At 47.8% G+C, this 25,323-nt stretch overlaps 4 protein-coding genes across 11 annotated transcripts; 3 read left to right on the top strand and 1 right to left on the bottom strand.

The window, feature by feature from the left end:
* Positions 1 to 1,815: 1,815 nt before the first annotated feature.
* On the bottom strand, positions 1,816 to 8,719 carry cfap69 (cilia and flagella associated protein 69). 3 transcript variants are annotated; one of them, XM_088319254.1, is made up of 24 exons: positions 8,603 to 8,719; positions 7,466 to 7,530; positions 7,324 to 7,383; positions 7,034 to 7,099; positions 6,751 to 6,860; positions 6,588 to 6,664; positions 6,405 to 6,506; positions 6,000 to 6,152; positions 5,637 to 5,814; positions 5,438 to 5,561; positions 5,257 to 5,305; positions 5,062 to 5,183; positions 4,747 to 4,978; positions 4,521 to 4,685; positions 3,964 to 4,079; positions 3,774 to 3,892; positions 3,580 to 3,661; positions 3,295 to 3,487; positions 3,093 to 3,230; positions 2,910 to 2,986; positions 2,595 to 2,792; positions 2,426 to 2,512; positions 2,264 to 2,347; positions 1,816 to 2,127 (listed from the first exon to the last, which is right to left on the bottom strand). In XM_088319254.1, exons 4-24 carry the CDS (start codon positions 7,091 to 7,093, stop codon positions 1,969 to 1,971), a joined length of 2,625 nt encoding a protein of 874 aa, XP_088175380.1. In that variant the 5' UTR covers positions 7,094 to 7,099; positions 7,324 to 7,383; positions 7,466 to 7,530; positions 8,603 to 8,719; the 3' UTR covers positions 1,816 to 1,968. The 3 variants fall into 3 exon arrangements, with proteins under 3 accessions (XP_088175380.1, XP_088175381.1, XP_088175379.1); XM_088319255.1 differs by having other exon boundaries at positions 7,466 to 7,520; positions 8,603 to 8,717; XM_088319253.1 differs by lacking the exon at positions 8,603 to 8,719 and having other exon boundaries at positions 7,466 to 8,443.
* Positions 8,215 to 15,007, top strand: kdm1b (lysine demethylase 1B). 2 transcript variants are annotated; one of them, XM_088319257.1, is made up of 21 exons: positions 8,215 to 8,439; positions 8,733 to 8,875; positions 9,334 to 9,455; positions 9,666 to 9,755; positions 9,842 to 9,953; positions 10,038 to 10,151; positions 10,228 to 10,266; positions 10,345 to 10,537; positions 10,607 to 10,791; positions 10,952 to 11,122; positions 11,192 to 11,263; positions 11,380 to 11,514; positions 11,861 to 12,032; positions 12,103 to 12,230; positions 12,507 to 12,638; positions 12,737 to 12,811; positions 12,878 to 12,994; positions 13,155 to 13,280; positions 13,378 to 13,500; positions 13,635 to 13,787; positions 13,991 to 15,007. In XM_088319257.1, exons 1-21 carry the CDS (start codon positions 8,424 to 8,426, stop codon positions 14,072 to 14,074), a joined length of 2,502 nt encoding a protein of 833 aa, XP_088175383.1. In that variant the 5' UTR covers positions 8,215 to 8,423; the 3' UTR covers positions 14,075 to 15,007. The 2 variants fall into 2 exon arrangements, with proteins under 2 accessions (XP_088175383.1, XP_088175382.1); XM_088319256.1 differs by having other exon boundaries at positions 11,189 to 11,263.
* Positions 15,008 to 15,641: 634 nt separating this feature from the next.
* LOC148321888 (uncharacterized) lies at positions 15,642 to 19,065 on the top strand. 5 transcript variants are annotated; one of them, XM_088319100.1, is made up of 10 exons: positions 15,642 to 15,956; positions 16,599 to 16,724; positions 16,793 to 16,876; positions 16,957 to 17,067; positions 17,203 to 17,352; positions 17,637 to 17,786; positions 17,854 to 18,018; positions 18,206 to 18,361; positions 18,432 to 18,554; positions 18,637 to 19,065. In XM_088319100.1, the coding sequence occupies exons 1-10, from the start codon at positions 15,944 to 15,946 to the stop codon at positions 18,687 to 18,689; spliced, it is 1,131 nt and encodes a 376-aa protein (XP_088175226.1). In that variant the 5' UTR covers positions 15,642 to 15,943; the 3' UTR covers positions 18,690 to 19,065. The 5 variants fall into 5 exon arrangements, with proteins under 5 accessions (XP_088175226.1, XP_088175225.1, XP_088175223.1 ...); XM_088319099.1 differs by having other exon boundaries at positions 15,642 to 15,977; positions 17,869 to 18,018; positions 18,209 to 18,361; XM_088319097.1 differs by having other exon boundaries at positions 15,642 to 15,977; positions 18,209 to 18,361.
* Positions 19,066 to 19,716: 651 nt separating this feature from the next.
* LOC148321887 (putative C-mannosyltransferase DPY19L4) lies at positions 19,717 to 25,261 on the top strand. The gene is made up of 18 exons (XM_088318921.1): positions 19,717 to 20,070; positions 20,401 to 20,525; positions 20,913 to 21,003; positions 21,100 to 21,221; positions 21,279 to 21,424; positions 21,500 to 21,623; positions 21,784 to 21,918; positions 21,982 to 22,113; positions 22,181 to 22,282; positions 22,360 to 22,433; positions 22,796 to 22,954; positions 23,037 to 23,159; positions 23,234 to 23,354; positions 23,812 to 23,868; positions 23,941 to 24,023; positions 24,084 to 24,216; positions 24,479 to 24,637; positions 24,708 to 25,261. Exons 1-18 carry the CDS (start codon positions 19,851 to 19,853, stop codon positions 24,870 to 24,872), a joined length of 2,271 nt encoding a protein of 756 aa, XP_088175047.1. The 5' UTR covers positions 19,717 to 19,850; the 3' UTR covers positions 24,873 to 25,261.
* Positions 25,262 to 25,323: the final 62 nt, after the last annotated feature.

The raw sequence follows: 25,323 nt of genomic DNA, 5'->3' as shown, positions 1-25,323 counted from the left end.
AGCTATAATGTCACAAATTTTAAACTGGGAAAATTCTATTAAAAAGAAGGAAATATCCTATATGGCAGAGTACTCACACATGGTAGCATACAAAAATATGAGTGTTAGCAGAATTAGCTAGCTTGCCAAACATTTTAATAAAATAGGTATGGTTTTACTTTTGAGTAATAGGACCCGAGTAAAACTCAACGCTACTTTACTCAACTTTATTTATAATTTGTACTTTCACTTTATGATCCCCAAAAGCGGCATGGAGACTCAGCTCCTCTTCTTTTCTGCACAGCAATGAATATCATTTGTTCTTCGCAGGCGATAAAGAATAAATGAGTGTTTGTTATTATCTGCACGTGTTCAGAACGACCACAGAATACATTTTTAATATTTTCAAGCTACAACTTGAAGCCCGACGCATGCCGAGAGACTCCCACATGCAAGCGCACAAACCTCATTGTTGGAGACAGCCATGTGTGGGTGAAAAGGGGAGATGGGGAGTATAATTTTAGACGGCGTCTATAAATAAACTTCATCTATCACACACACACACACACACACGCAATTACTGTTTGATGTTCTAATAGAGTGAGTGGAGGGTGGGCAAGAGGCTGTTGTTGCTTGGCAACCCCATCCAGACTTTGCGGGTCATGTGACACACACACACACACACAGGAGATGCCAAACGAACATCGATTGTTGATGCGAGGTCCCACAATGCGTTGCGGTGCCCTGCAGTCGGACGTAAAAAAATGGGGGGGGCTTTTGATGTTCCTTTGATGGGATGACTGGGATGAGCTGAAAATAGCTGGAGAGGGGCTGATGAACTCGGGTCAGCGCCGGTCCCATCATGCATTGCAGCGCGCCAGACAGAATGGATTACGCTCCCCTTATTCTTATTAAACGAGAGAATAAATCAAACAAATCACGTTTTACCGTTGAAATGAAAACGCTGAAGAAGACCATCACAACAAATATAACGTCCTCGTTTTTCACAGAGGATAAAGAATATGTGCACGTGGTCATTGGTATATTGTCGGTCCGCTTTTGTTTCTTTGGTCGCGTTCCAAATGCTATGCTGACGTACGGCGAGATCAACCAGAATAAGGAGGATGTCGACGTGGAAAAGATGCATTGGAGAATTTTGTCATGGAAATTTGAGGAATGTGAAAAATATGATTATGTTTTGGATGAGAATCCCAAAAAATGCTCGTACCTCAATCAAGATTCACCTCGACGGGCCCCAATCTCACCACCCGGCTCCAAGCTTCTCGCACCGATTGGACGAGAGAGCGGACCGAGGCAGGCTCTGATTGGCTGTGGGCATGCGGCCTGTTGCTGGGCTGTTTCCATGGAGATGACTAGCAACCTTTTTTTTCTCTCCTCGTCCTCCTCCTCCCGTGTGACGATTGCGCTGCTTGGTGAAAATGTGTGTGAGGAACTCGGGTTTCAGGGGAGAATTCGCGCAAGAATTAAAGAGACGGAAATAAACGAGGCCGCTGGGATTAAAGATCAACATGGCAGAATTGTGACATTTGCGATAACTCGCAAGAACACTGGTGTAAGTCGGCGCCGTTCCTCTTGAAAGCCTCCCAACGAGCGTCCTCATGGCACCACGAGAGGGTCCAAGACAAGGCCGCACTTTTGGTCCGTTCGTGGTTGGTTTCATGACCGCAACGCCAGCGCGACGAGCCACATTCTTCATTTGATCTTTTTCCTGTTCTTCTTCATTCGCTCGCGTTAAAAGTCGCTTCTCTTTCACGCAAGCGAAAGGGCCAAGTTGAGGCGCCACGTCATTCATTTGAATCATTTGGAAACTGGAAGGCGACTTGGAAGCATTTCTTTATTCATTTTGCAATTTTCTCAAGGACGTTCTTCAAAAGGAGTTCTCGTTGAAATGTTCAACAAACTGCTTTGAAGAGTCGGACAGACGCCGATTCGGAGGAGGTGAAAATGGAATTTATTTGGGGGGCGTGCTCAGTCTTTGACGGGGACCGTGTTGAAGTAGTGCGGCTCCCGCGGGGCAAGCATGGCTTCCTCGTGCGCGGCGGCCATCACCGGCGTTTGGACCACCTTCAGGTGGACGGCGCCGTGGGCGTCGCTGTCCGGATCCACCATCAGCTTCCCGATAAAAACCTGCGAGAAACACCACAAAATGCACCCGGAGGAACGCCGCCGGTGTTGGTCATTTTCTTCATTCGTTGCGGTGGAAATCGTTTCTAGCCAAACAATTAACCAAATGGGTCCGCTCCACAAAAAAATAAAGAAAAACCTCTTCGTGGCGCTGGCCCGCATCCTCTTGCGATGTTTCCGTCCTGATAAACTCCACGTGTTTCTCCCTCTTTTCTTTGATTTCCTGCACGTGAGAAGAAAAAAAAAAAACTTCTTTTCAAGTGGCACGAAGGGCAAATGGCAAAGGACACAAAAAACAAACCTTAAGGACGTCGTAGTTGGACGTCTTGGAGACAAAGTGGCTCCACGACTTGGCTGTGAGCTGACGTTGCTTCCAGTGAGACTTCATCTGCAAAAAGTTGATTTTGGCCCGGGAGCTTTCCACGTTTTTAAGAAGAAACACGCAAATGTGTCGTATTTGACGTCCTCACCTCTTGGTACATCATTTCTTCTTCCTTGTTGGCCTGGCGGGCGTGTTGCCGCAGGACATCATCCTGCTCGGCGGCCACCGCCTCGGCCGTGCGCCGCGACATCTGCTGGGCAGAGCGCAACGTCTCCTGGTCCGGCGTGACGGGCCGCACGCCCTGCAGGCGCAGCTCGCGGCTGATCTCTTCCCACACCTCGCTCACCTGTGTCACGTCATCTTATTTGGGACGCGTCAAACAAAAACGGCGGACGTGCTGCGCCTTTTGAGGCAAAGCGCTTGGAGATTTCTTTTTTAACATTAATAATCAAACCGTCCTTACCTTGAAATCGAGGTACCTTTTGACGATACTCAAGGTCACTCTGTCTTTTACGGACAATCCCGGAAGATTATCGAAACCTGCACAAAATCAGACGCGCGCACGTGAAAAGCGGGTCGGGACCTTTTTTGATGGTTTGACCCGTTCACTGAAGAGCGGTCAGTGAATTGTTTGCAGGCAGCGTACCGATTCTGCAGAAGATCAAGTAAATCTTGGCCAGCAGGTTCTCTTGCATCTCCAGCACGGCGGCGCTCGACGTGTGCGGCGCGGACATCAGCTCGGCGTCGTCCATCTTGCGATGAGCCAGGACGGGCTGCTTGGGATCTGCGCGCACAGGAAGGACGAGAAAATGTTTCTTTGTTCTTTGGAGCTGCCGACCGAAACCAACCTGTGATGCCGCCGTGTTGGTTCCGGCTGACTCCGAGCTCCTCCTCCTCCCGTCGCCACACTCGCAGAAGGAGACTCGGAGCGGTCCGGCCGCCGCCGTCGCTCCAGCTGAGGATGTGAGGAATGGTGTTCCGGTTGTCGCACAACTCCAACAGAGTGGCCAGGACCACGCCGTGAACGCATTTGGGACTCGACTGAAGGAAAAAAAAATAATCAAACTTTCTTCCCTTGGAGGCGATTCTGGAAGAATCCTCGAGACGCTCCTGGACGGGCTCGGGCGACTTACGCCGAGTAGGTCCAGCAGAAGCGGCACACCATCTCGAGCTAGAAAGCCATCCTCGGTCGCGTAGCAGCTCACGATGCAGGTGCTGACAAGGGAAATTTCAACAGGAAGTCCGAATCCGGCGGAATGCCGCCAAGAATATTTGCCGAGGTGCGAGTGCTCGTCACGGTCACGTGAAAAACTTTTGCCGCACTCACCGCACGCACACCAAAGTGGAGAGGAGGAGTTTGTTGTGTCCGAGGCCGCTGTAGAACATGCCGGCGCCTCTCTTCAGGAAGTGGACCGTCATCACCGCGCCGTCGCAGCCGAACAGCTCCTGCCGTGCGAGCGCCAGACGCGTCAGCGCAATCTTGTCTGGTTTCGCAAACGTCAACTTGTCACAATCACCTTGCGGTGGACGTCGCCGGCGCACAGAGCCGAGAGGATGATCTGCATGTCCGACTTCATCTCCACGGTAACCGCATCCTCCTCACCGGGACTCGACTCCATCTGCATGAGAAGCCCTGAGGAGCGGACGCGTGAGATGGACTTGATGCATTTCAGGTGCGCGCTCCAATGGACGAGATTCGAACGGCTCGGGCCAAAACTCGAAGAAATTGGAAAAAAAAAAGATCTAAAGATAAGAAAACTCCGTTTACTTTCCCACTTCACTCACAAATTCATTCAACTTTGATCTTTATTCATTGCCGGTGTTGTATCTAATTTTAAACACGAGTTGGTGGCCGACTTCCTGCAAAAAAATGGAAACGGAGATTTAAAAAAAGTTTGTAAAAGCCGAATTGGCCTCAACTTGCATGTTCCTCCTGTCCAGCACTGGAAAAGGAAAAAGCATCGGCCAAACTATGACAAAGCCCAAATTCCGAACCTCAACGCCGACCCTCGGCAACCTCATCTAACGCCGACACGGAGCGATCCTAACCCCAAGCTCAAAAAGCCTCAGTGACCTAGAAGCAGCTGGATGGTCCCCCGGTCGCACAAGTCCTGGTCGAGGCTCTCGTCGTCCAGGGACGTGACGGCTCTCATCAGTCTGATGCAGTAGCGCATGTGAGCCTTCTTGCTGCCTCGGCCTCCGGTGGCGTGGAAGCTGTGACCTTGTCCGACGTAGCCGTCTGGAAAGGGGGAGGGGTCGTTGAGCGGCCACCAAAATCCAAGCCGTCGGCGGCGTCTCACCTTGCCGGGCGCACCAGTCCATCAGGTGCAGGAGGGCCGCATTGCCGTAGCAGGACATGTAATGGTCCAGCACCAGCGGGGCCACCGTGGCCAGAACCGCCAGAGCCTGCAGCTGGAGCTCCTCCAGCTGCACGGACGACCAGTCGCGAGACCCCGCCTTCGCCTCCGAGGGGGCGGCGGGCGGCTGGGCCAGGGTCAGCAGAGCCGGGATCACCCGTTCCTCCTTGAAGATCTGCATGGTGAAAAGGACCGCAACATCGGGTCAATATGGCCTTTGATGTCATTTGAGGCGCTGCCGAAGCGCGAGAAGGCCACCGGAATGGTCGCCGACTCTCTGGACATGACCACCAGCAGATTTAACAGCAGCTTCTTCATTTGCAGGTCCTCCATGTTGTACGTCAACTTCAACTTGCCCACCAAACTATTTGGACTCTGCACTGAAACGCAAGAAAACGTGTCCGTCAAATCCAAAACAGAACGTTCGAGGGCGGCGGCGGGAATTTGCCTTACGCTCGGGAAAGGTGCTGAGCGCGACGAGCTGCTTGGCGAATAAGCTCTCCTGAAAAAGCAGACGGCAATTTGTCAACGCCAAAGCAAAAACGCGAGCGATCGACCGGCAACGATTCGGTGGACGCACACGCGTGGAGTTGGCGTCTTCCAAAGTTTAACGGCACGAGAAGGCGTCACTCACAATGAGCAGAGAGCACGAGTTCTCCGCAAAGAGGGTGGTGAGCACCAGCAGATCGTTGCGGACTTGGAGGTCGGCGTGTCGGGAGGTGTTGAGCAAGGCGTGGGTGAAGGCTTCTTTGAGAGCGCTGCCGGATGAAAACGTTTCAAATCAGACGGGTTTGGACGTTGCGGCGTCCGTGGCAACGGCGGATGCGACTTACACGGCGCATTCCACGCTGCTGAGCTGGGCGGCCACCGCACTCCTGTTGCCGCTCTCCAGAAGGTTCCAGAGGATTTCCGAGGAGTGGAACAGGATCAGTCCGGACGGGTCCGGCTCATTCATACGGAGACAGATGCTCTCTGCTCCTCGCACGCTCAGCATTAACTTGCAGTTCATGTCTGCGGACGCGACGGAGGACAGGATTTGTGATCCGCAGAGGTTATTCGAAATCAAATCGCAACAGCTGGCATTCAAAGAGGGGTGTGTGGACTTTTTATATGCATGCCGTCTGGCTGACACCAGGACTCGTGTGTTGCTCGTGAAGGCGGTCGTGCAAACATGAAGCACGTTCGGTTTTACTGACCAGATGTGCTGGAGAGCATCTGGAGCGTTTGAAGCAGCAGCAGCTTGACGGCGGGCTGCTTCTCCAGCGTCGCTACGGACAGGAAGAGGGTCTTGGCCAGATCGCTACGCTCCAGAAGCTCAAGTCGGTAGCCGGGGGACGTCGGTTGAGGCCCTACGAGCATCAACACTCGTCAACTCGGATGCCAATGATGCGCCGGAATGACCCGAGAAACTTTTCTTTTTTTTTTTTAATAATAATAAAAGACACCAGCTGACGTGCTATCGCAGAATGTGTGAATGGAGAAAAGAAAAAAAGAAGATGACAAGCGGATGAAAATGCGAGGAAGCAAGGCTGACTTCATAAAAGTCGGTCGGTGTCGGTAGCGGAGAGTCCGACACACCGGCTTGGCGGGCCGGACCATACCGTCAAGCGACGGTTTTCTGGGAGACGAGCAGCTGTAGTAAGACTTGACCGACTCCACGACCTGACGCCTCACCTCACTGTCCGGCACCCTCATCAGGTAGCCTACACACACGCACACACACACAGAACAATTTTGATGGTGTACCTAATAAACTGCCACATAAGTACGTGACGTTTGTATACCTATGCGAGAGAGAAACTGCTTGACATCCTCAGCGTAGTTGAGCTCATCCGACACTTTCTCCTTCAGGAAGGGAAGCCTTAGAAGGACAAACGAGATTTTGACACATTCAAGAAACAAAACTTCATTATAAAAAAAAAAAAAAACATCAGGAATGCTTCCTACCTGCAAATGTTCAGAGCCTCGCACAGAATGCTGCGGTATTCCGGTTGCTTGTTGGCCTTCTCGCCGCAGACTTTGAGGATCCTGGAGATGCTCGCCAGCTCCCTCAGCATCTTGACAACGTCAAGGAAATCGCATTTCCGCAGTGGAGCGCAAAAAAAAAAAAAAAGGCTGACAGTTGTCTAGCGGCGATAAGTGGGCGCCTGGGGACTCTCGGCGAATCTTTTTTTCATCCCTGCAAACACCTGTGGAGCACTGGGGATCAAACGTTGACATGAAAGGATACAAAGCCCTGTTGTTTTCGCTTGAGCAGCTTCTTCAGCACAAAAATGTGCCTCTCCTGCATGTGAGTCTAAAAAAAAATCATTTTATGATGTTAAAAAAAGTTGGCAAAAGGTCCCATGGAATATGTATCAGTTTGACATGCATCTGGTCTCTTGTCCAGCAAAAGACTTTTTGCTGCCTAATGGCGTCATTCTGTCAAGGTGGGTGGGGGGGGCTGGGGTGGTTCATCTCCCCAGCATCCCACCCCTTTGCATGCCACTGCAAATGACAAGAAAAGTTCTTGTGACTCACTGTCAGAGGGTCTTCGAGCAGACCAATCACCTTGCCAAGGTCAAGATGTCGTGGACAGACCTGACAAAAACATTAAATACGACATTTGAGAACATTTGTCAACTATGACTGCAGACTACAAACAAAATCGAGTTGGAGTCACCTGCTCGACATGGTCGGGTACTCTCGGCCCGACAACAGCTACCTCCGCTTTCCTTCTGTGCACAACTTCACATGAATCCATTTTTTATTCAAAACAAAAGCAAACTTTTCTCATTAGCAGCATTCGACTCTTTGAGGTTGTCTACACGAGTAACCGATTCACTCAAAACGACGCCAAAATATGTGTCAGAAAACGCCGAAACGTGGCAAACGACAACGAATCAATAGAATTATTGATCTAATGGCACATTTGATGAACAGAACCTCGATCAAGAACTTGCAAGTAATCTATGATCATATATACATCACGTCGCCCTCAAAATGCTGCCAGAAAATGACGGTGCATTCTGGTTCCCGTGTAAATAGGAAGTTCTAGCTTCGCGATCGAAAAGGGCAACCGGACAAAAATATCAGCACTGAAAATACTCATCTTTCGAATTTATATTTCAAAATATTTCCAGCGTGCTTGAAGCACGTCAATTTTATTTTATATCGAGTATAATCATAGTATAAGTTTTATTTTGTTAGCTGTATTGTGTTTAAAGCGAACGAACATATGCTGCTACCGTTATTTTGCGTGAAAGAAAACCCACACTAAAACATCCTATTATTTTTGTGACGCAAACTGCGTTTTGTTCTCTCGACAGAAGTGAAACTGACGTGTTAGCCAACTTAGTTCTCAAACTTCCAAGGTTTATTAAAGGCACCATGAGTGGAGTTTGATTTGCAGTTGCCATGGTGACCGACTACGGCGAGGGAGAGGAGCTAAAAGACAATTCGAAGAAAGACGCCCATTTCCTCCTTAAACCGGTAGTGGTAATCCTGCATTAACAAACGACGCGTTTATTCTCCACCACAACATCACAAAAAAAAGGGCGACGAGTGGAGAGCTTCGAAAGGTTACAGAAGAAGTCACATAAACATAATTCCATATCCAGAGGCACCCGGAGTCCCACAACATGCTGTCGGACGCAGGTCAGTGAAGCATGGCAATGGCCAATGCTGTTAGCCACATGCTAAACGTGTCACGCTAACACAACATGGCCGATTTAAAGAGCTCGTTGCTTTGTTTTTGTCGCGTTTAAAAACGCCAAACCCGCCCGCGTGTTATTCTTCATCCGCATTTGTGTTCACTCACCACGATCGGACGCTTACGAACCGCCACATTGTCCGTTGGCACCGCGACAAAAGGCCGGAATGGAGCATCGCTTTGTCCCAACATGTTGTCATGTCACTGACCACCGCTGGCTCGTCCTTTCGTCAATCAGACTACCCCGGGAACGGCTCTGGTGCCCGGCGTGCCAAGAGGAGGAGCTCCGGGGAGTCTCCGGGCGACGGCCAGGCCCTGCGATCCTCCGGGAGGCAGACCAACGTCCGGGTGAAGCGGGCCAACAACCCTCCACCTGGACAGGTAAGGTGGTCGACCCATGCAGACCCCCAGCAAATGTCTCCTAGCCCTCTCAGGAATGAACACGCACATCTTATTGCTACAGGTTAAGGAAAGCTTCCTTCATTTAAGGGATTTTATTTTTTTGCGACTAAGGGATTTGATTACCAAAGAGTCTCAGGTCTAAACTCCATTTGGGCAAGGATAAACTCAGTGAAAGCCCATTTAGGGGGGGAAAGGGAAAATGATATGACTCTGTGCAAATGTTGGTTAAAACATCATGACCGTCCATTTGATCAAAGGAAGCGGCGCAGGTCGACATTTTGGGCAAAGTGGTTCTTCTCAGATCTCGCCCCGGTCGCTCCATGCAGAATCCTCACAACAGCAGCCTCAACTCATACAGCTGTGCCAATTTGGATTCATGGAACGCCATTTTTGGATCTTCCTAGATGTAACAAAATGGTGGCCTTGCGTCCTTTCAGAGCAAAAGGAAAGCGACGGACACAGAAGAGGAAGACGACCAGTCGGAGAAGAAATACAGGAAGTGTGAGAAGGCGGGCTGCTCGGCCACGTATCCCGTCTGCTTTGCAAGCGCTTCTGAACGGTGGGAACCTTATTGTGTGTTAGAGATCGATATGATATGATGTCACCGTTTTAAGCCTTCCTTCCATCAAAATACTGCAAAAATAAATTACAGTGCAGTCCAGTTGTATGCAAAATGAATTATACGTGAATCTCTAGACACAACTGCATTTGTACGCCAGCTCCTCTAAAGTCCATCTTGCATGATCAGTTCTTTTTGTTCTTGACTCAGATGTGCTAAAAACGGATACACGTCCCGCTGGTATCATCTGTCATGTGGTGAGCACTTTTGCAACGAATGCTTCGATCACTACTACAGAAGGTGAAAGCGCATCCGACACTGTTAAATTTGCGCCTGTCGTCGTTGATAATTGTCACTTTTTTTTTTTTCCTTTGCCACTTTTCCAGTCATAAAGACGGCTATGAGACGTTTTCGGCGTGGAAAAAAGCTTGGACAAGCAACGGCAAAAGTGAGCCGAGTCTCAAAGCCTTCATGGCAGACCAGCAGCTCCCTTACTGGGTAACAACTTGGCTCGGAGACAACTTGGTCGTCGTCGCCGCGACTTCGCTGACGTCGGAATGTTCTTTCACGCGCGGCGTTTAGGTGCAGTGCACCAAAGCCGACTGCAGGAAATGGCGTCAGCTGACCAAGGAGATCCAGCTGACCCCCTCGCTGGCAGCCATGTACCGCTGTGGGATGAAGTTCAACAACGTCAAAGTAAAATCGCGAGCTCAAAGTCACATGTTGAAGGAAATGTGTCGTGACGTGCGTCTCGCGTCTCGTTTGTGAACAGAGCGAAGGGCCGGACCAGTGCACCCAGCCCGAAGACCTGGTAAATTCAAAACGAAGGCGCTCGTCCTTGATGCAAATTTTGGCCGCCGTTGACGTAAAACGTTTGCGTTGATGGCAGAGAGTGGCGGAGGTGACGGACAGCTGGTGGGACTCCATGCTCATTTTGCCGCCGTTGTTCAAAGACAGCCCGGCCACGCCCTTCCTGGCCGCCTACTATCCCGACTGCGTGGGCATGAGTCCGTCCGGCTCTCCCGGCGGCGCGGCGCTGAGCGAGCTTCGGACCGACCACGGCAGAGCCGCCCAGCCCCAAAGTAAGCGCGTGTGAATTTCGTCGTCTGCTTCCCAAAAGTCGTCATCGTTGACGTTGACGCTGTGCTCAGTCGCAGGCTTGTGTCCGTACTTTCAACCCTTCTACCAGCCCAACGAGTGCGGCAAGGCTCTGTGCGTCCGGCCCGACATGATGGAACTGGACGAACTTTATGAATTCCCGGAATTCTCCCGCGATCCCACCATGTATTTGGCGCTGCGCAACCTCATTCTGGCCTCCTGGCACAAAAACTGCAAGGTATCCGCAAATTGCTTGAGGCAAGGAAAGGCCACGCGATGCCCGCTAGCTTGATTTTCATTTGCATAATGTACTTCACATTATTCAAAGTACATTTCAAAGCATTTATGCAAGAAAGACATGAAGAAGATGAAACACTTGTGTCTCTTGGCTACTGCAGGAGGTGCTGACCGTCCAGAAGTGCATCATGCACGTGGCGGTGCGCGGTCTGGTGCGCGTGCGCTGCGTGCAGGAGATGGAACGCGTGCTCCATTTCATGAGCAGGAAGGGCCTGATCAACACGGGGGTGCTGGCGGTCCAGCGCCCCCTGCTGCCCGAAAAGCATCGCGCGGTGAGCAAAAAGCAAGTTGACGCAGCAATTGCATGATTTTTGTCTTTTTTTTTTTTTTTTTTGCAGAAGAATGTCATCGTGATCGGCGCGGGGGCCTCGGGTCTCGCCGCGGCACGCCAGCTGCACAACTTTGGCACTCAGGTCAGCCGCCTTACAAATTGAACACCACCGTAAAAACAGACCAAGGTTTTTCTGGCGTCGTAAAAGTAGTTGTTGGATGTCGTGAGAGCTGAAATGTGGCGCTGGGCTGGCCGCAGGTGTTGGTGTTGGAGGCCCGCGACAGGATCGGCGGTCGCGTGTGGGACGACACGGCGCTGGGCGTGGTGGTGGGGCGGGGCGCTCAGATCGTCAACGGCTGCGTGAACAACCCGGTCGCCCTCATGTGTGAGCAGGTGAGGCACACAAAGGCAAAATGTGTGCCACCTCGTTATTTTATCTCGAAAAGATTCCATGGCTTTTCGGTTACGTTAACGGTGGGCTTTTTTTTTTTTGAACAGGGGTGTGTAGACTTAAGATTCATGCAACATAAGTGATCTAATTATTGTAAGTAAAAAGTAAACTAAGCAATTTTTCATGGACATTTTTGTTCTTAAATGAGTGGCTTACAATGAAATGAATGAGAATAGAAATTGAAATAGTTAAATTTTACCTCCTCATTTCAATTTTTTTCCCTTTTCTAAGAAAGACTTTAAAAAAAAATTCTGCGCACTTGAATTTGCTGAGCGCCTGCGTCCACAGATGGGCGTGCGCATGCACAAACTGGGGGAGCGCTGCGACCTGTTTCAGGAGGGCGGGCAGGCCACCGACCCCGCCATCGACAAGCGCATGGACTTCCACTTCAACGCTATTCTGGACGTGGTGTCGGAGTGGAGGAAGGACAAATCGCAGAGTCAGGACACGCCGCTCGGAGGTGCTCCATCCGTTTCGGGATACCCCAAAACCCTGAGAGAGAAACTCTAACTCTTGTGTTTGTTCCGCAGAAAAAGTGCAGGAGCTTAAAAAGAATTTTCTTCAGGAGTCCGGTATTCACTTCAGCGAGTTGGAGGAAAAAGTGCTTCAGTTTCACCTCAGCAATCTGGAGTACGCTTGCGGCAGCTCGTTAAATCAGGTCCGACTCATCTGAATTTGTCAGCGCCAGCTGACCTGAGAACAGGAAGTGCTTGCAAAATGATGAACGGTTTTCCTTTCCCGAGTTGTTTAGATCCGATTTGTGTTGTGTTCGCCTTGTTTCTTGGGAGTCCCGCTCTGTCCCACTGTCGTACGATGTTCCGCAGGGTTTCGGTTTTGGCTCCCTGCTGATTTCATGAGATTTGCGGCGCCTTCCGTTCCACTGCTTGTTCTTTTGACTGCTCTCGAAATAATGTTGTCGTTCTGGTGCCGGCAGGTTTCTGCAAGATCCTGGGACCACAACGAATTCTTTGCACAGTTCTCGGGAGACCACACGTTGCTCACCAAAGGCTACGGCACTCTTCTCCACAAACTAGCCGAGGGCCTGGACATCCGCAAAAAATGCCCGGTGGGTGAATAACGATTTTGTTTTCTATTCCACGTAGCGCAATTACAACCATGTTGGAAAAAGTCTTTTTTTTTTTTTTTTTTTTAAATGTGTTTCAGGTGAAGACCGTTGACTACTCAGGTGATGTTGTCAAAGTTACTTGCTCAAATGGCTCCCAGTGGACCGCAAAGAAGGTGAAAGCAAGTTGGCAAAGTGGTTCTGTTGAGGTCCGGCTTTTTGAATGCGTTCCCTTTCTTTAGGTTCTGGTCACAGTGCCGCTGACGTTGCTGCAGAAGAATTTTATCCAGTTTGTCCCGCCGCTTCCCGAGAGGAAAGTGAAAGCCATCCACAGTCTGGGAGCCGGCATCATCGAGAAGGTACACAGATTTTTGGGGGTGGACTTTTTAAAGAACTTTTTTAAATCTGTCATGCATTTTCACTGAAGTTTCCTTCTTGATATCAATCAAGTCTTTGTGTATATTTTTTGTTATTTCAACGGTCTAATTTGTGAATTTTCACTTTCCAACTGGCCAAAAGATCGCCTTGAAGTTCCCGTACCGATTCTGGGACGGCAAGATCCAGGGAGCCGACTACTTTGGTCACATCCTGCCGACTCCCGACAAGCGAGGCATGTTCACCGTCTTCTACGACATGGACCCGCAGGTTTGGTTTTATTTTTTTATTTGATTTTTTTTCCCTCGTCATTTTGAAGCCCCCCCTCGCCAGGTCCCAAGACATCCACGTGTGCGTTTGCGTGCAGGGCAAGCAGGCCGTGCTCATGTCTGTCATCGCCGGGGATGCCATTGCCGCCGTGCGCGACATGCAGGACAAGGACGTGGTGGGCGAGTGCATGAAGGTTCTGCGAGAACTCTTCCAGGAGCAGGTAACGATGTGCCCCTCTAAACCATTTCCATTCTCACTGCAAATCGAATCATTCGGAATTGGCCAATCCAGAAGTAATCCATTTTGAGCCGCCAAAAAAAGCATTTTCCAAATATGGTCGTCCATCTCCAACAGGAAGTCCCGGAGCCTGTGCATTTCTTGGTCACACACTGGAGCAAAGACGCGTGGTCGCAGATGTCCTACAGCTTCGTCAAGATGGGCGGCAGCGGCGAGGCGTATGACATCATTGCCGAGGACGTTCAGGGGAAATTGTTCTTTGCCGGCGAGGTATTTGTGAAGCTGCCCAAGTCTGGCTCTGAATGCTTTTAATTTATTTTTTAAATAATTAGTTTAAATTTGCTTTCAGAACAAGTCAGTTAGTTTTGATGTTAGTTTTTAATATTCATTTTAGTTTTCTTTAATTTGCAGAGTATTTGTAAAACTGTAGTATTTGAAACCCCTTTTTTTTTTTTTTTTTTTTGTGTTTCCAGGCCACCAACCGCCACTTCCCTCAAACGGTGACCGGCGCCTACCTGAGCGGGGTTCGAGAGGCCAGCAAGATGGCCGCCCTCTGAGAGTTGACTGAGCGCTCCCAGCTCACCTGCACGGATACACGGACGGGGTTGAAACGTCACCAAACCGTGTCTCTTACACACACGCACACGCACTAAGGGCTTCAGCGAAACTCTGGCGCTCAATCCAGACGCAGCATGAAAAAATACTACAAAAAAAACCTGCCTAGAAACCCCTGAGAATCAAACATTGCTGAACTCTCTGTTAACCAGCAAGAGTGACCAGAATGGTTATTTAAAAACTACAAAATTATTATTATTTTTTTCCATATATATATTTTTTTTTTACGTTTCGACCCACTGTTTTCTACAGTTGGTGATGTGTCGTGATTGTGCGTGTAAATGTGGAGAAGAAGTCAAAGTACGTCGTCTGTTGTAGCACTTTGGGACACGTTTTTGATCCAAAGCAGGATTAGTAATATTAGTTGATGTGTTTGGAAACAATTGACATAAAGTTTGGGATATTAAGACTTGGGGTGACATTTCAGGAGGAAACTAAAATGCGCTCTCACCTTTCCAATTCAACCCTGACCTGAGTGGCATCAAGGTAACCGCAACGATACGGGGAGACTGGAAGGGTCACAGAAAGGCATGAAGTCCTTCCTGAAATGTCATCCAAAAGGCCAAATATGCAAATTTTTTAGTCAGTCGTGTAACAAACTCTTTACTTTCTCAGGGATGACATCAGACAGGCAGTACAATAATTCACCTGATTTAAAAAAACAAACAAAAAAAACTCACTTTTATCCTGTCCCTGTGCTGATTAAGAGTTGGTCAACAGCACAAGAGTATCCTCACTGTCTCTGACGTTTGTCCAGTTTTCTCCTAATTTTTTTTCCAAGTGTGTGACGTTTCTAAACGATTGTTCGTCCCACATTTCGCCGCTTAGTATTTATCTGCTTTTCCGTTTGTGTAATAAACCGTGCTGCAAACTGCTGTGGGTGTTTTGCTTTTCATGGCTGTTTAGGTTGAACTTGTCAGTCAAGATGCCAACATTAACTTTATTCAAATCTATTCAGATTACGTGCAATACATAAAACATTTTGAACATACAATGCAGTCAAACTGAATGAAACTATGAATACAGCCTGTTTTATTTTTTAATCCAGGACAGAACACTTTTTCCCTGTAATAAGGTGCGGTGGTATTGTACTTAATGTGCAATAATACACGTGGTGGGAATAATAAGCCTTCAATTTTTTTAATGAACATCTAGGCCTGCTTTGCCATTGTATTTCCGGTCATGATGAAGGTACTTGGTGAGCCATGTATATCTTGAGGAAAAATGATGTAAAACACCACTTGAAGTTCAAATTAACCTGCGTTCTGTTGCAATTTATACAATTAATTAGTAGTTTAATGACTACGAGTGGGTCAATTGAGTTGAGATAATAATCATTTCAGTATTGCAAGAAAACGTGAATTTGATTTTGGATGTCAAAAATGTCCAAATGTTCGCGATTTCCCCGTTTCGCGAATTGTTTTAATTTAAATTAAAAACAAGAGAAAAGGCCATCTAAAACGTCACATTAAAGCGACGCTCACTGCAAAACAAACCGCGAACCCGCGCAGTGACGTCATAAAACCGAGCCCAAAACGTCCCCTTAAACAGCCGTCAGCGAGCCAAGCCGATGTAGAATGTGAGGAGCATCTGCTCAACTTTGCCGCATCGCCAACAAGACGAGCCTTTTGGCCTCCTTTGGTGCTCTTCTCGTTGCCATACGTCGAACAATACCGCCAAACTTTGCCACCAGCTGCACGACAAAACGCCGGGAAAGCTACCAAGTAGTGTTGCTATACACGAATTAAGCTAGTTTTTTTTCTTTTCTCGGCCACTTTGGATGAGCATCTTCACTCCCTCTCAGCGACAAAATGGACCGCCGTGGTACGCTACTTAAGTCTCCAGGTAGTCATTCGGTCATTTAGTTTTCGTTTTATTGCGTGTGCGTGGAAAGGTGGTATTGCGTTAGTGATGTCCGAATAACAACCTGCTCCTTTCGAATGTGTCCTTAATTATACACATTCGACGACGCAACCAAACGTTTTAAATAAATAATGCATGTCACCAAAACATCCGTCCAGCCACTTTGATCCGAATAAATGAATGTGCCTTTCTGTGACTCTTCCAGTCCCTCTTTATCTCAGTTACAACCTGCCGATGTGGCAACTGCGCTCTGCGCGCATTCTGTTTGACTGCTGTCCGTCAGTTTTTAGGTGTTGTCTTGATGTCAATGACATCAAAAAGTGCACAGTGTGACGGAAAGGTCTGTTTAAATACAAATTTCAAATACACCAGGAAATATATTGGGCGATTCATGGATCAATCGTCTGTTGTGTAGTTTGTTTATAATGCATAAGGTTCTTCCTGAAATTTAAGACCAAATCAAAGTCCTTGGGTTTGGGGAATAACTTTTTGCGATTAGTAAAAAGATGGAGCAAATGATCAAATAATTCCAGTTACATTATTTAATGGATAATTCCAGCCCTAGAGAATATCATCTCCACACTAACTGAATATTTTTCTCAGCCGCAGGCAAGGACAACTCCAGCTCTGATGATGATGTTGCTCTCTCGGAGGTCGTGATGAGGCAACGCACAAAAGAGAAGCAGTCCACTGAGGACGCGCACAGCTCCAACGCTGAGGACAAGAGCGGTGAGGGCGACGGATTGTTTGTATCCCCTTAATTGCCACATTCTGACGAACATTTGCTGCTTCGCTAGACAATGAGCCGCTGATCAAGCTGAAGACAAAGAAGAAAGAAAACAGACTATCCCCATTTCATGGCAAAAAATCGCGCAATGCAGGTTAGTTGTTGATTGCGCCTCTTTTCTTTATTTTTTTTTTAATTTTGCTTTAAATGTCTTCCTGCCTGTGATTCTAAAAGCGGACGACAGCTCCGACAACGGTCCTCTGGTGAAAGCCAAAGTGCCAACCAAAGCTGGCAAAAAGTTTACAGCGCCACCCAAGAAGTCTACTCAGCCAAAGAAGAAGAAAGGTAACAAACTACGGTGACCAATCACTCTGACAAACACTCACCTGCCTGCCTCGTGGACCTCGATTGGAATCTTCCGTGTTGGAGAACAGTTTCGTCTTTCCCAACTTTTTTTTTTAAGTCCTTCTCCTTGTACAGATGTTCCCGATGAGGACGTGAGTTCGGACGACGAGCCTCTGAGCGTAAGAACCAAGAAGCTGAAGCCACAGCAGAAGGAAAATCTGCCGGCGGGCACGTCCGCACGAGCCACAGAGGTCACCCCCAAAAGGAATGCCGCCAAAAAAAGAGGTGAGTCTCACAAGAAGGAAAAGACATTCATAAAAAAAAACATGATGGGGGGGGGGGGGGGGACGATTTGGAAAAATAATCCAATTCATTTTTTCCCCCTCGTCTTCCCCCTTTCCTTATTTATTTATTTATTTCATGGTCTGTATTTTTCTATGAAGTTTTTAATAAACACGATCAATAATGGCCAGCCCTGCCTGTATGCCTGAAATTTGCAGCAGATTGTCTGACAAAATGTAAGTAAACGCTCCTTGTCAATTCACCGACATTTTTTGTCCTCGTTCCAGTCAAATACAGAGAGTCGTCCAACGAAAGCTCGGACAATGACCCGCAGGCGGCCATCGCGAGGAAGAAGGCAATCGGCGGTCGGCAGCAAACGCCCTCCGTGAAAAACAGCAAGAAAACCAGAGCAAAGCGAGCGAGCCGCGCTGAGCAAGGTAAGCTTTGGAGAGCGGCGGCGGCGGCGGCTCCATTGCAAGCACTCATGGGTCAAATTTTTAAAAGCGTCCTCGTCCTCAGACGACGGCTCTGACAACGGCGGCAACGACGATGACGACGACGCGCCGCTGGTGAACCTCATCTCCAAGCAGACGAAGTTGGCGGAGGACAAAAAAAAGGCAGCCAAAAAGAGCAGCGCGTCACAAGGCAGCGCTTCTAAAAAGAGGCGAGGTAAAATAATGAGGACGTATTATGCAAACACAAACGAGTTGACGCCCCCATGGGGGCGGGGGCAGGAGAACTCCTTAAAAAACGTCTGATTTAAAGCCAACTGTAAAAAGAAGCTGGAAAGTTTTGGTCCTTGGGCTAGTTTGACCAAAGCCTGTCTTGAAAAAATGTCATGATTTTCTCTCGTCAGAAGCAGGTCAGTCTGACGAGAGCTCGGGCGACGAGCCCCTCATCAATCTGGTGAAGAAATCCCAAACGGAGAAAAAAGCCAAGTTAAAGAAACAACCCTCAGCTCCCAAGAAGCGGGCGGCCACTCCCAAAGCGGGCAAGAAGAAGGCAACGGCAGGTAACGGAACCACGAGTGATACATGCCAGGGCTTGAACGATGAATCGGACGCGATTTTCACTTTCCTCAGGCGTCAGCTCAGACGACGAGCCCTTGGTGGAAGCCGTCAAACATCCTCAAGTGACCAAAACGCTGCGCATCAAGCTGGAGAGGTGTGAGATTAAGGAAGCCGCCGCCACCGGAAGCCAAACAGGTGAACGCGTCCGCTGGCAAAATCACCAATTGTAAAATGTCCTCATGAATGTTGATGACGTCCTTCTCGCTCCTCCATTCAGAATGGCGGCTGGCCAAAGAGCCCAGCGAGAAACTGGAGGAGAGTTCAGAGTAATCGTCGGCGCCCCAAGAAATGATTCATGTTCAAACCAGTTTGTTAAAAGAATCGTTTAGGCGAAACGCCCCCTAGACAGTGTTTAATGTTGAGGACAAAAAAAAAAAAAAAAAATGTTTTATATGTGAATGCTTTTGAAGGAGTCGATTTTGTTGGCTCCACCTTTTTTAGTTTGGGACCAGACGCATTTTAGTTTGGGTCCAAATGTCAGTTTTACTTTTATGTGCACAAATGCATGTTCGTAAAGTGTCATTTTGCCATTTGTGTCCATTTTATTTTTCCAATGAGTGAGTTTTATTGTTTTCCACTGGAAACTGTTGAAGTTGAGCACTCTTTTTCATTAATTAAATGTGCGTTCAGCATGTTTGAGTGACAATGTTTTTAAAAAGTCTTTTTTTTTTTAACTGGCTAAACATTAGGCACACCGAAGCAACAAAATCTTTTAAAAACTTGACTCTTTACAAAGAGAATAGAATTAGAATTAGAATTAGAAATCCCTTTATTGTCATTGTACTCAAGTGTGCAACGAGATTAGAGAGCTCCCCTCTCCAGTGCAATACAACAATAATACAGACAAATATATAAATTAGATAAATAAATAAGAGAGTGCAACGGAATTTAGTACTGAATAGTGTATGTAAAAACACATCACAATGCTGTTCTGCAAGGTAAGGGTAGTGTTGCGTTTTCATTCTTCTATGGGTGTCCAACACGATATGCGTATATTTAATGTCTAATATTTTGACTTGGCTATAATCACAATCGTAAACAGTATTAAATTATTACTGCCAACATTTTTTAATGGTATCTAATGTGGCTAAATAAGCAAACTATTTAAAGTACTGAGGGTAAGTGGTTCGGATAATGGATGGATAACTAAATTAAATGACGTAAAGGTGTGACACGTGACCCATATCGACGTGCTGTCAAACGCAATGCAGTTGCGCAAGCGCACAATAGCCGCCGGGTTCACGTGGTTACCCTGTTTGCACACGTGATCAAATCTGCCCACTTGCGCATGCGCATATAGTTTGCCGGTGGTCCACAACTTCCGGGTTGTTGCCAGCTGTACCTAGCCACTTGCTAACTAGCTTACTAGTTAGCATGTCGCCTTTGCTGAACGATAGATAATATTATAAAAATAGGACAAAATACCTCGCCATGACCGGCTTGCGATGTCGAACGTCAGACACGTTCGAGGCGGTCAAAGAAGAGCAGCAAGAACCCGGAAGCGCCGATGGGTTTGACTTGAAGCAAGTAAATGAAGAGGCAGAAGAGAAACAGTCGAAAGTAAGCGACGAGCAAGAAGATTGTGAATGTGAGCAGAAAGTGGACAATTCAAACAAACAAGAGTCGACAGCATCCAAACGTCCTTCTGCATGTGAGCTCATTTCTTTGGACAAATATTGCCATATAAGGAAAAACTATTCGTTAGCACGACAAAGGGGCCTGGTGGCAATTGGGAAATTCGGGACGAGTCCCAAACGACCGAATCATTCCAGGCAGACATGGCCCATTGTATTTTACAATATTTTATTAATTAATTTCTTTTCAAGACCACTGGATAGGGTCTAGTTATTGAGGGCCAGGGTAGCCCCAGTTATCGCGGTGGCAGTGAGGACGAGAATGGAGCATATTTACATAAATATCCAGTATATTCCACATATCAGCAACACGGTGCCGTGTTGATGACACAATAATTTCTCTGCAGTGAGTGCTGCTCAGCATGTGCTGAGAATCTTCTTCGGATGCTTGGCGGCGGTGGCGTGCGGCACGTTGTACGCCGCATACCTCTCGGCATTTCATGAGAGGAAGTTCTGGTTCTCGATGAAGCAGGTGGGTCACACAGAAGCCATGCAATTCATGAACCCGTGGTACCTAAACAACTGTATTAAGTTGTTAAATTACGCAACACTTGCAAACCAAAACCACCGTCGTATTAAGCTACGCGAGCATATTAGCCATTTTAGCGCAAATGCAGACAGGCAAACTGAGATGCCTGCTATCAAAAATTCTCTGACTCATCTGGAAAAGAAAAAAAGTTTAGATGTACCTCATTGAATGCTCATGTTGTTATTTTCTTATCTATTTGTTTGAAATGCAAACTGTTTTTGCTGAGCCGAGTTATGAAAACAGATAAACATATTGCTTGCACCCGTTTCAGAGTTTGAACGCGACAAGAGTCCATTTTTTTTTTTTGCATGAGATGATTTTGTGTCTTAGGAAGTGGAGCGGGAGCTCACCTTCCAAGGTGGCAGCGCCATCTACTACTACTACTACAAGCACATGGTTGCGGCGACGTCTTTTGATAGAGGTGCGTCAATTTTTTTTTCTTCTTCTTCCTCGGTGTGGTCACAAAACCAAGCCGGCCTGAGCAAGTCCTGTCTGTGTTGCTTTGCACGTGCGCCAGCGTTGTACGAGCTGACGGAGGACGACGGGACTCTCGCCGGCCAAACCATCAACGCCGTGGAGCGTCTGTCTCTGTATCCTGAAGTCATCACCAGCTACGTTTACAGAGTCTCCGGCAGCCAGGTCAGCTTTGAAAGTTTTGTGGAAAGTAGCGGGCGCTGAATATGTTTGTCCCGCCAGGATATGGTGGAGCCCATCTACTTCTACGTGGGCACGGTGTTGGCGCTTCAGGCGGTGTACGCCACGGCGCTGTTCGCCTGCAGCTGGCTGATGAGCGGCACGTGGGTGGCCGGCGTGCTGACGGTGGGCTGGTACGTCATCAGCAGGTCAGTCGTGGACGGACGCCGTCGCGCGTTGAAGGCTCGCTTGTTGAAGTCCGGTCCGTCCCGTGTCCATCGCAGACCCGACGCCACCACAGTGGAGCAGGCGCTTCCCCTGCGAGAGAATTGGGCTCTGCCGTATTACGCCTGTCAGGTGGCGGCGCTCACTGGATTCCTGTATAACAAAATTGGCTTGGCAGCTAAGGTGAAGTGTTTTTTTTTTTTTTTTTTTGATGTTGTTGTTTTGACTGTTTTGGCAAAGAGCTTTGGTTGCTTTCCAAATGATTAGATTTATTTATTTTTTTTTACAATTTTTTCCTTCTTATGTTTTTTCTGGAACGTGATGGTTGAACTTTCCCCAACAGCTATTCTGCTATCTGACCTTGAGTGCCACCACTTTCACCTTCCTGCTGGTGTGGGAGCACAGCCACTACGTGCTCTTCGTGCAAGCCTTCTGCCTCTTCCTACTGGACTCTTTGGACCTGGTTCCGCCTCGAAAGGTACAAAGCGTCGTCTTTTTGCTTTGTTTGACTTTCCCAAATGATCCCCAATTGTTTGCGTAGCTGTCCGACATCTACAAGTTGTACGTCAGCTCCTTGCTGCTGGCCTTCTTCTTCCGCTTTCACAACGTGGCGCTGCTGGGCTCGCCGCTGCTCAGCTTCCTGATTGGCTCCGGGCTGGTGAGGTGCCTCCAGGTAGTGTCCCTCCTCTTTTATGTGGTCGAACCTTGGTGTATGTGACTAACAGCAACGTTGTTTCCAGCAAAAGCTGAAGACGGGTCCTCTGTTGGCCCGAGTGCTGAAACTTTTCCTTCATTTTCACTTGGTCTTCTCCACGGGCATCACCTTCAACTATTTAATCAAGGTGCTTCGATGATTTGAATGAAGTTCAGAGCACAGTCCGATTGGAATCAGTGTTTTGTTTTTTTTCTTATCTTGCAGAAAGTGTTGCCTGTGAGTGAAGGTGAATTTGTTTTGAAGTTCTTGGAGGTGAAGTTTGGGCTCAATATGACAAAGTAAGACACACAAACTCTTTGAGGGGTGGGGGGGGCTTTTTGGGAAATGTCAACAATAGCACTGAGGATAAATTTAGTAAAAAAAATAAATAAAATAACGTTTAATCCAGTCATTCTTTCGGGTTCCATTTAAGGCGGACAACTAAGTGCTCAACTTTATGAACCATTAAAACAATTCTACCAATTGTATTCATTTTTTTGTTGCCTTTTTTTCGGGACTTTTGAGTATTTTGTTAAAACATAAAGGGTTTACTTTGTTGTGTTTTGTTAAATTTGACTTCCAGTTTTTGTTCCAATTTTTCCGACTTCCTTTGGAAGTTGCGACGACACAATAAAACGGCATCGCTTCGGTTGTGTTGCAGCGATTTTGTGAGCAACTTCCTGCTGTGCCAAGAGAGTCTTCAGTCTCCCGGTCAGGATTTGTACCTGCGCCTCACCCGGACGTCCGTTCTCCCTTTCTACCTGCTCGTGCTCGTCGTCTGCGTCGCGTCGGCGCTGCAGGCCGTCTACAGCCGACTCCGGTCTCACGGCGTCTCGTCGCGTCTCGTCTCGTCGCGTCGCGTCGTCTCATCTCTGACCCGTTTCCGTTTCTTCTTTCCTCAGCGGTCAGCCGACGCAGCACAGCGAGCGGCGGCCGCAAGACGGCCATGTGGGCGAGCGTCCCGAGGTCGCCTACCACATCTTTCACACGCTGATCTTCGGCGGCCTGACGATGCTCTTCGACGGGTAGGACGTAATCTCCGCTCGCGGCTTGTTGGACGTGCTCTGCTCGCTTGAAACGTATTCTGGTCCCGCTGAAGGATGAAGTACTTGTGGACGCCGTACATGTGCGTGTTTGCGGCGTTTGGCGTGTGCTCGCCAGATTTCTGGATGACCGTCTTTCGATGGCTCAGGGTCAAGTCGCTCCACCCTGTTGGACTGGTGAGAGGCATTCAGGCTGCCACAGAAATACGTTGACGCACTCCAAATTGTTTACTTTGGACTTTCATTTATGTTGCAGCTGCTTAGCTATTTCATTATTATTTTTTTTTAAGTACTGTCATTTCACAGCAGAACTATTTAGTATTTTTTCAATTGCACGAGATTTAAAATAATTATATGGTTGTCCAAAATCTTTGTTTGTTTTTTGACAATTAGTAACTTTTTATGATTGCAGAGAAAATATTTTTTATATCAACAAAATGAATATTAGGATTTAGTTTTTAGTTTTTTTTTTATAGAAGAATTTAACCTTGTTGAAGTTTAAAAAAAATCTTTTACCTTTTGTATTTTCTTTTCCATTTTTTCATAATTTTTTAAATGAAAAAAAATGAGCTTTTAGGCAATTTTTTAATAAAAATGAGAATAAAACTTTTTTTTTTTTTTTGCTTTATTGCAGTCGTTAATCCTGAGCATGGCCGTTCCGACCATCATCGGCTTCAGCTTGTGGCGAGAGGTGCGTCTTTGATCCAAATATGAATAACTCCAATAATACTAATAATTCCATTTCCTTCTCCGCCCTCCGCAGTACTGCCCCCGCGTGCTGGCTGACCTATCCGAGCTTCAGGAATTCCACGACCCCGACACAGCCAAGTTGATCGACTGGATCCGGTGAGTCTTCTTTCAGCTGACCATTTCAACCACATGCTCATGGCCCCGCCCTCTTCGTAGGACTCACCTTCCAACAGCGGCCGTGTTTGCGGGCAGCCCTCAGCTCCTGGGCGCCATTAAGTCGGGCTCGGGCGCCGCCATCACCAGCTTGCCGCTGCACTCAGACGTAGACATGCTGAGGAGGACGGAGGATGTGAGTTACGGTTAGACTTGAACCATGACAATAGCTCTGAAGGTGGTCTTACTTTCCATTTTGTCAAAATTGATTCATCTGCTAATTTTACACGTAGACAGATAATAGTCACAAGCATATGTTTCTTGATCCTCTGCAAAGAGCGACTAATTTTCCTCCCTGAGGAGCTGTGGTCGTCTTTCTGTGTTGTTCTGCGTTCAGTTGGCCAAGTTGTGCACTCCAGAAAGGAATGACGGTTTCAATTCTTTCTATTTCATTTCAGATCTACCAGGTATACTCCATGCGCTCCGCTGAGGAGGTCTACAAGATCCTGACCTCCCGCAAGGCAAACTACGTGATTGTGGAGGAGTCCCTGTGCAACGACTTCACCTTGGACCGGGGCTGCCGCATCAAGGACTTGCTGGACGTCGCCAACGGACACGTGAGTCTCGCGCTCACGCTCGGCCCTTGTCTCTGATACGACCTCGTCATCTCCGTGCCTTTCCCTGCAGGTGGTTCAGGACAATGGCGAGACGTACACCTTCTCCAGACACCGCCGCTTCTGCCACGAGATCAAGACCAACCGCTCGCCGTACGCCAACTACTTCACGCGCGTCTTCTGGAATCGCTCCTACCATGTCTATAGAGTCAACACGGTCATCTCCTTCCAGTCGTGACAGAAAACGGCAGAACTTGGGCGTTTATCCGTGTACTAGTATGCACTTTGCCCGCACTGCTAAGACAATTCGGCACACTAGTCCAACGACTGTCTTACTAGTAATGTTCAAATGGCTTTCCATGGAAAGTTTTTCCTAAAAGTATTACTCACTCTTTGGGGGGACTTGTAGTCTTTGTACTGTAATTTATAAAAATGTGCATTTACTGTTTCTGTCTGCTGAAACTCGTTGGAGTTCCTGTGATGCCAATATTGTCCCCGCATCAGGCCATACGCTAATCATGTTCTCATAACGTGAATATGATGATTTTTGCTGCATCTTTTGCTAAAGGGACAACTCTATGTATTGTTGTTGTATTGGGAGTGCCTCAATAAAGTGAATGTTTGTGACTTGGGGCTTCTAATGAGTTTTTTTTTTGTTTGCCCTCGTGCATCTCTGTGTTCTGATGCCT

Source organism: Idiotropiscis lumnitzeri, chromosome 16 (genome assembly GCF_059441095.1).
Source record: "Idiotropiscis lumnitzeri isolate Australia: NSW breed Sydney's pygmy pipehorse chromosome 16, RoL_Ilum_1.0, whole genome shotgun sequence".
Taxonomy (NCBI): Eukaryota; Metazoa; Chordata; class Actinopteri; order Syngnathiformes; family Syngnathidae; genus Idiotropiscis; species Idiotropiscis lumnitzeri.
Note: the sequence above shows the minus strand (reverse complement) of the source record. Positions and strands in the feature narration are given on the sequence as shown.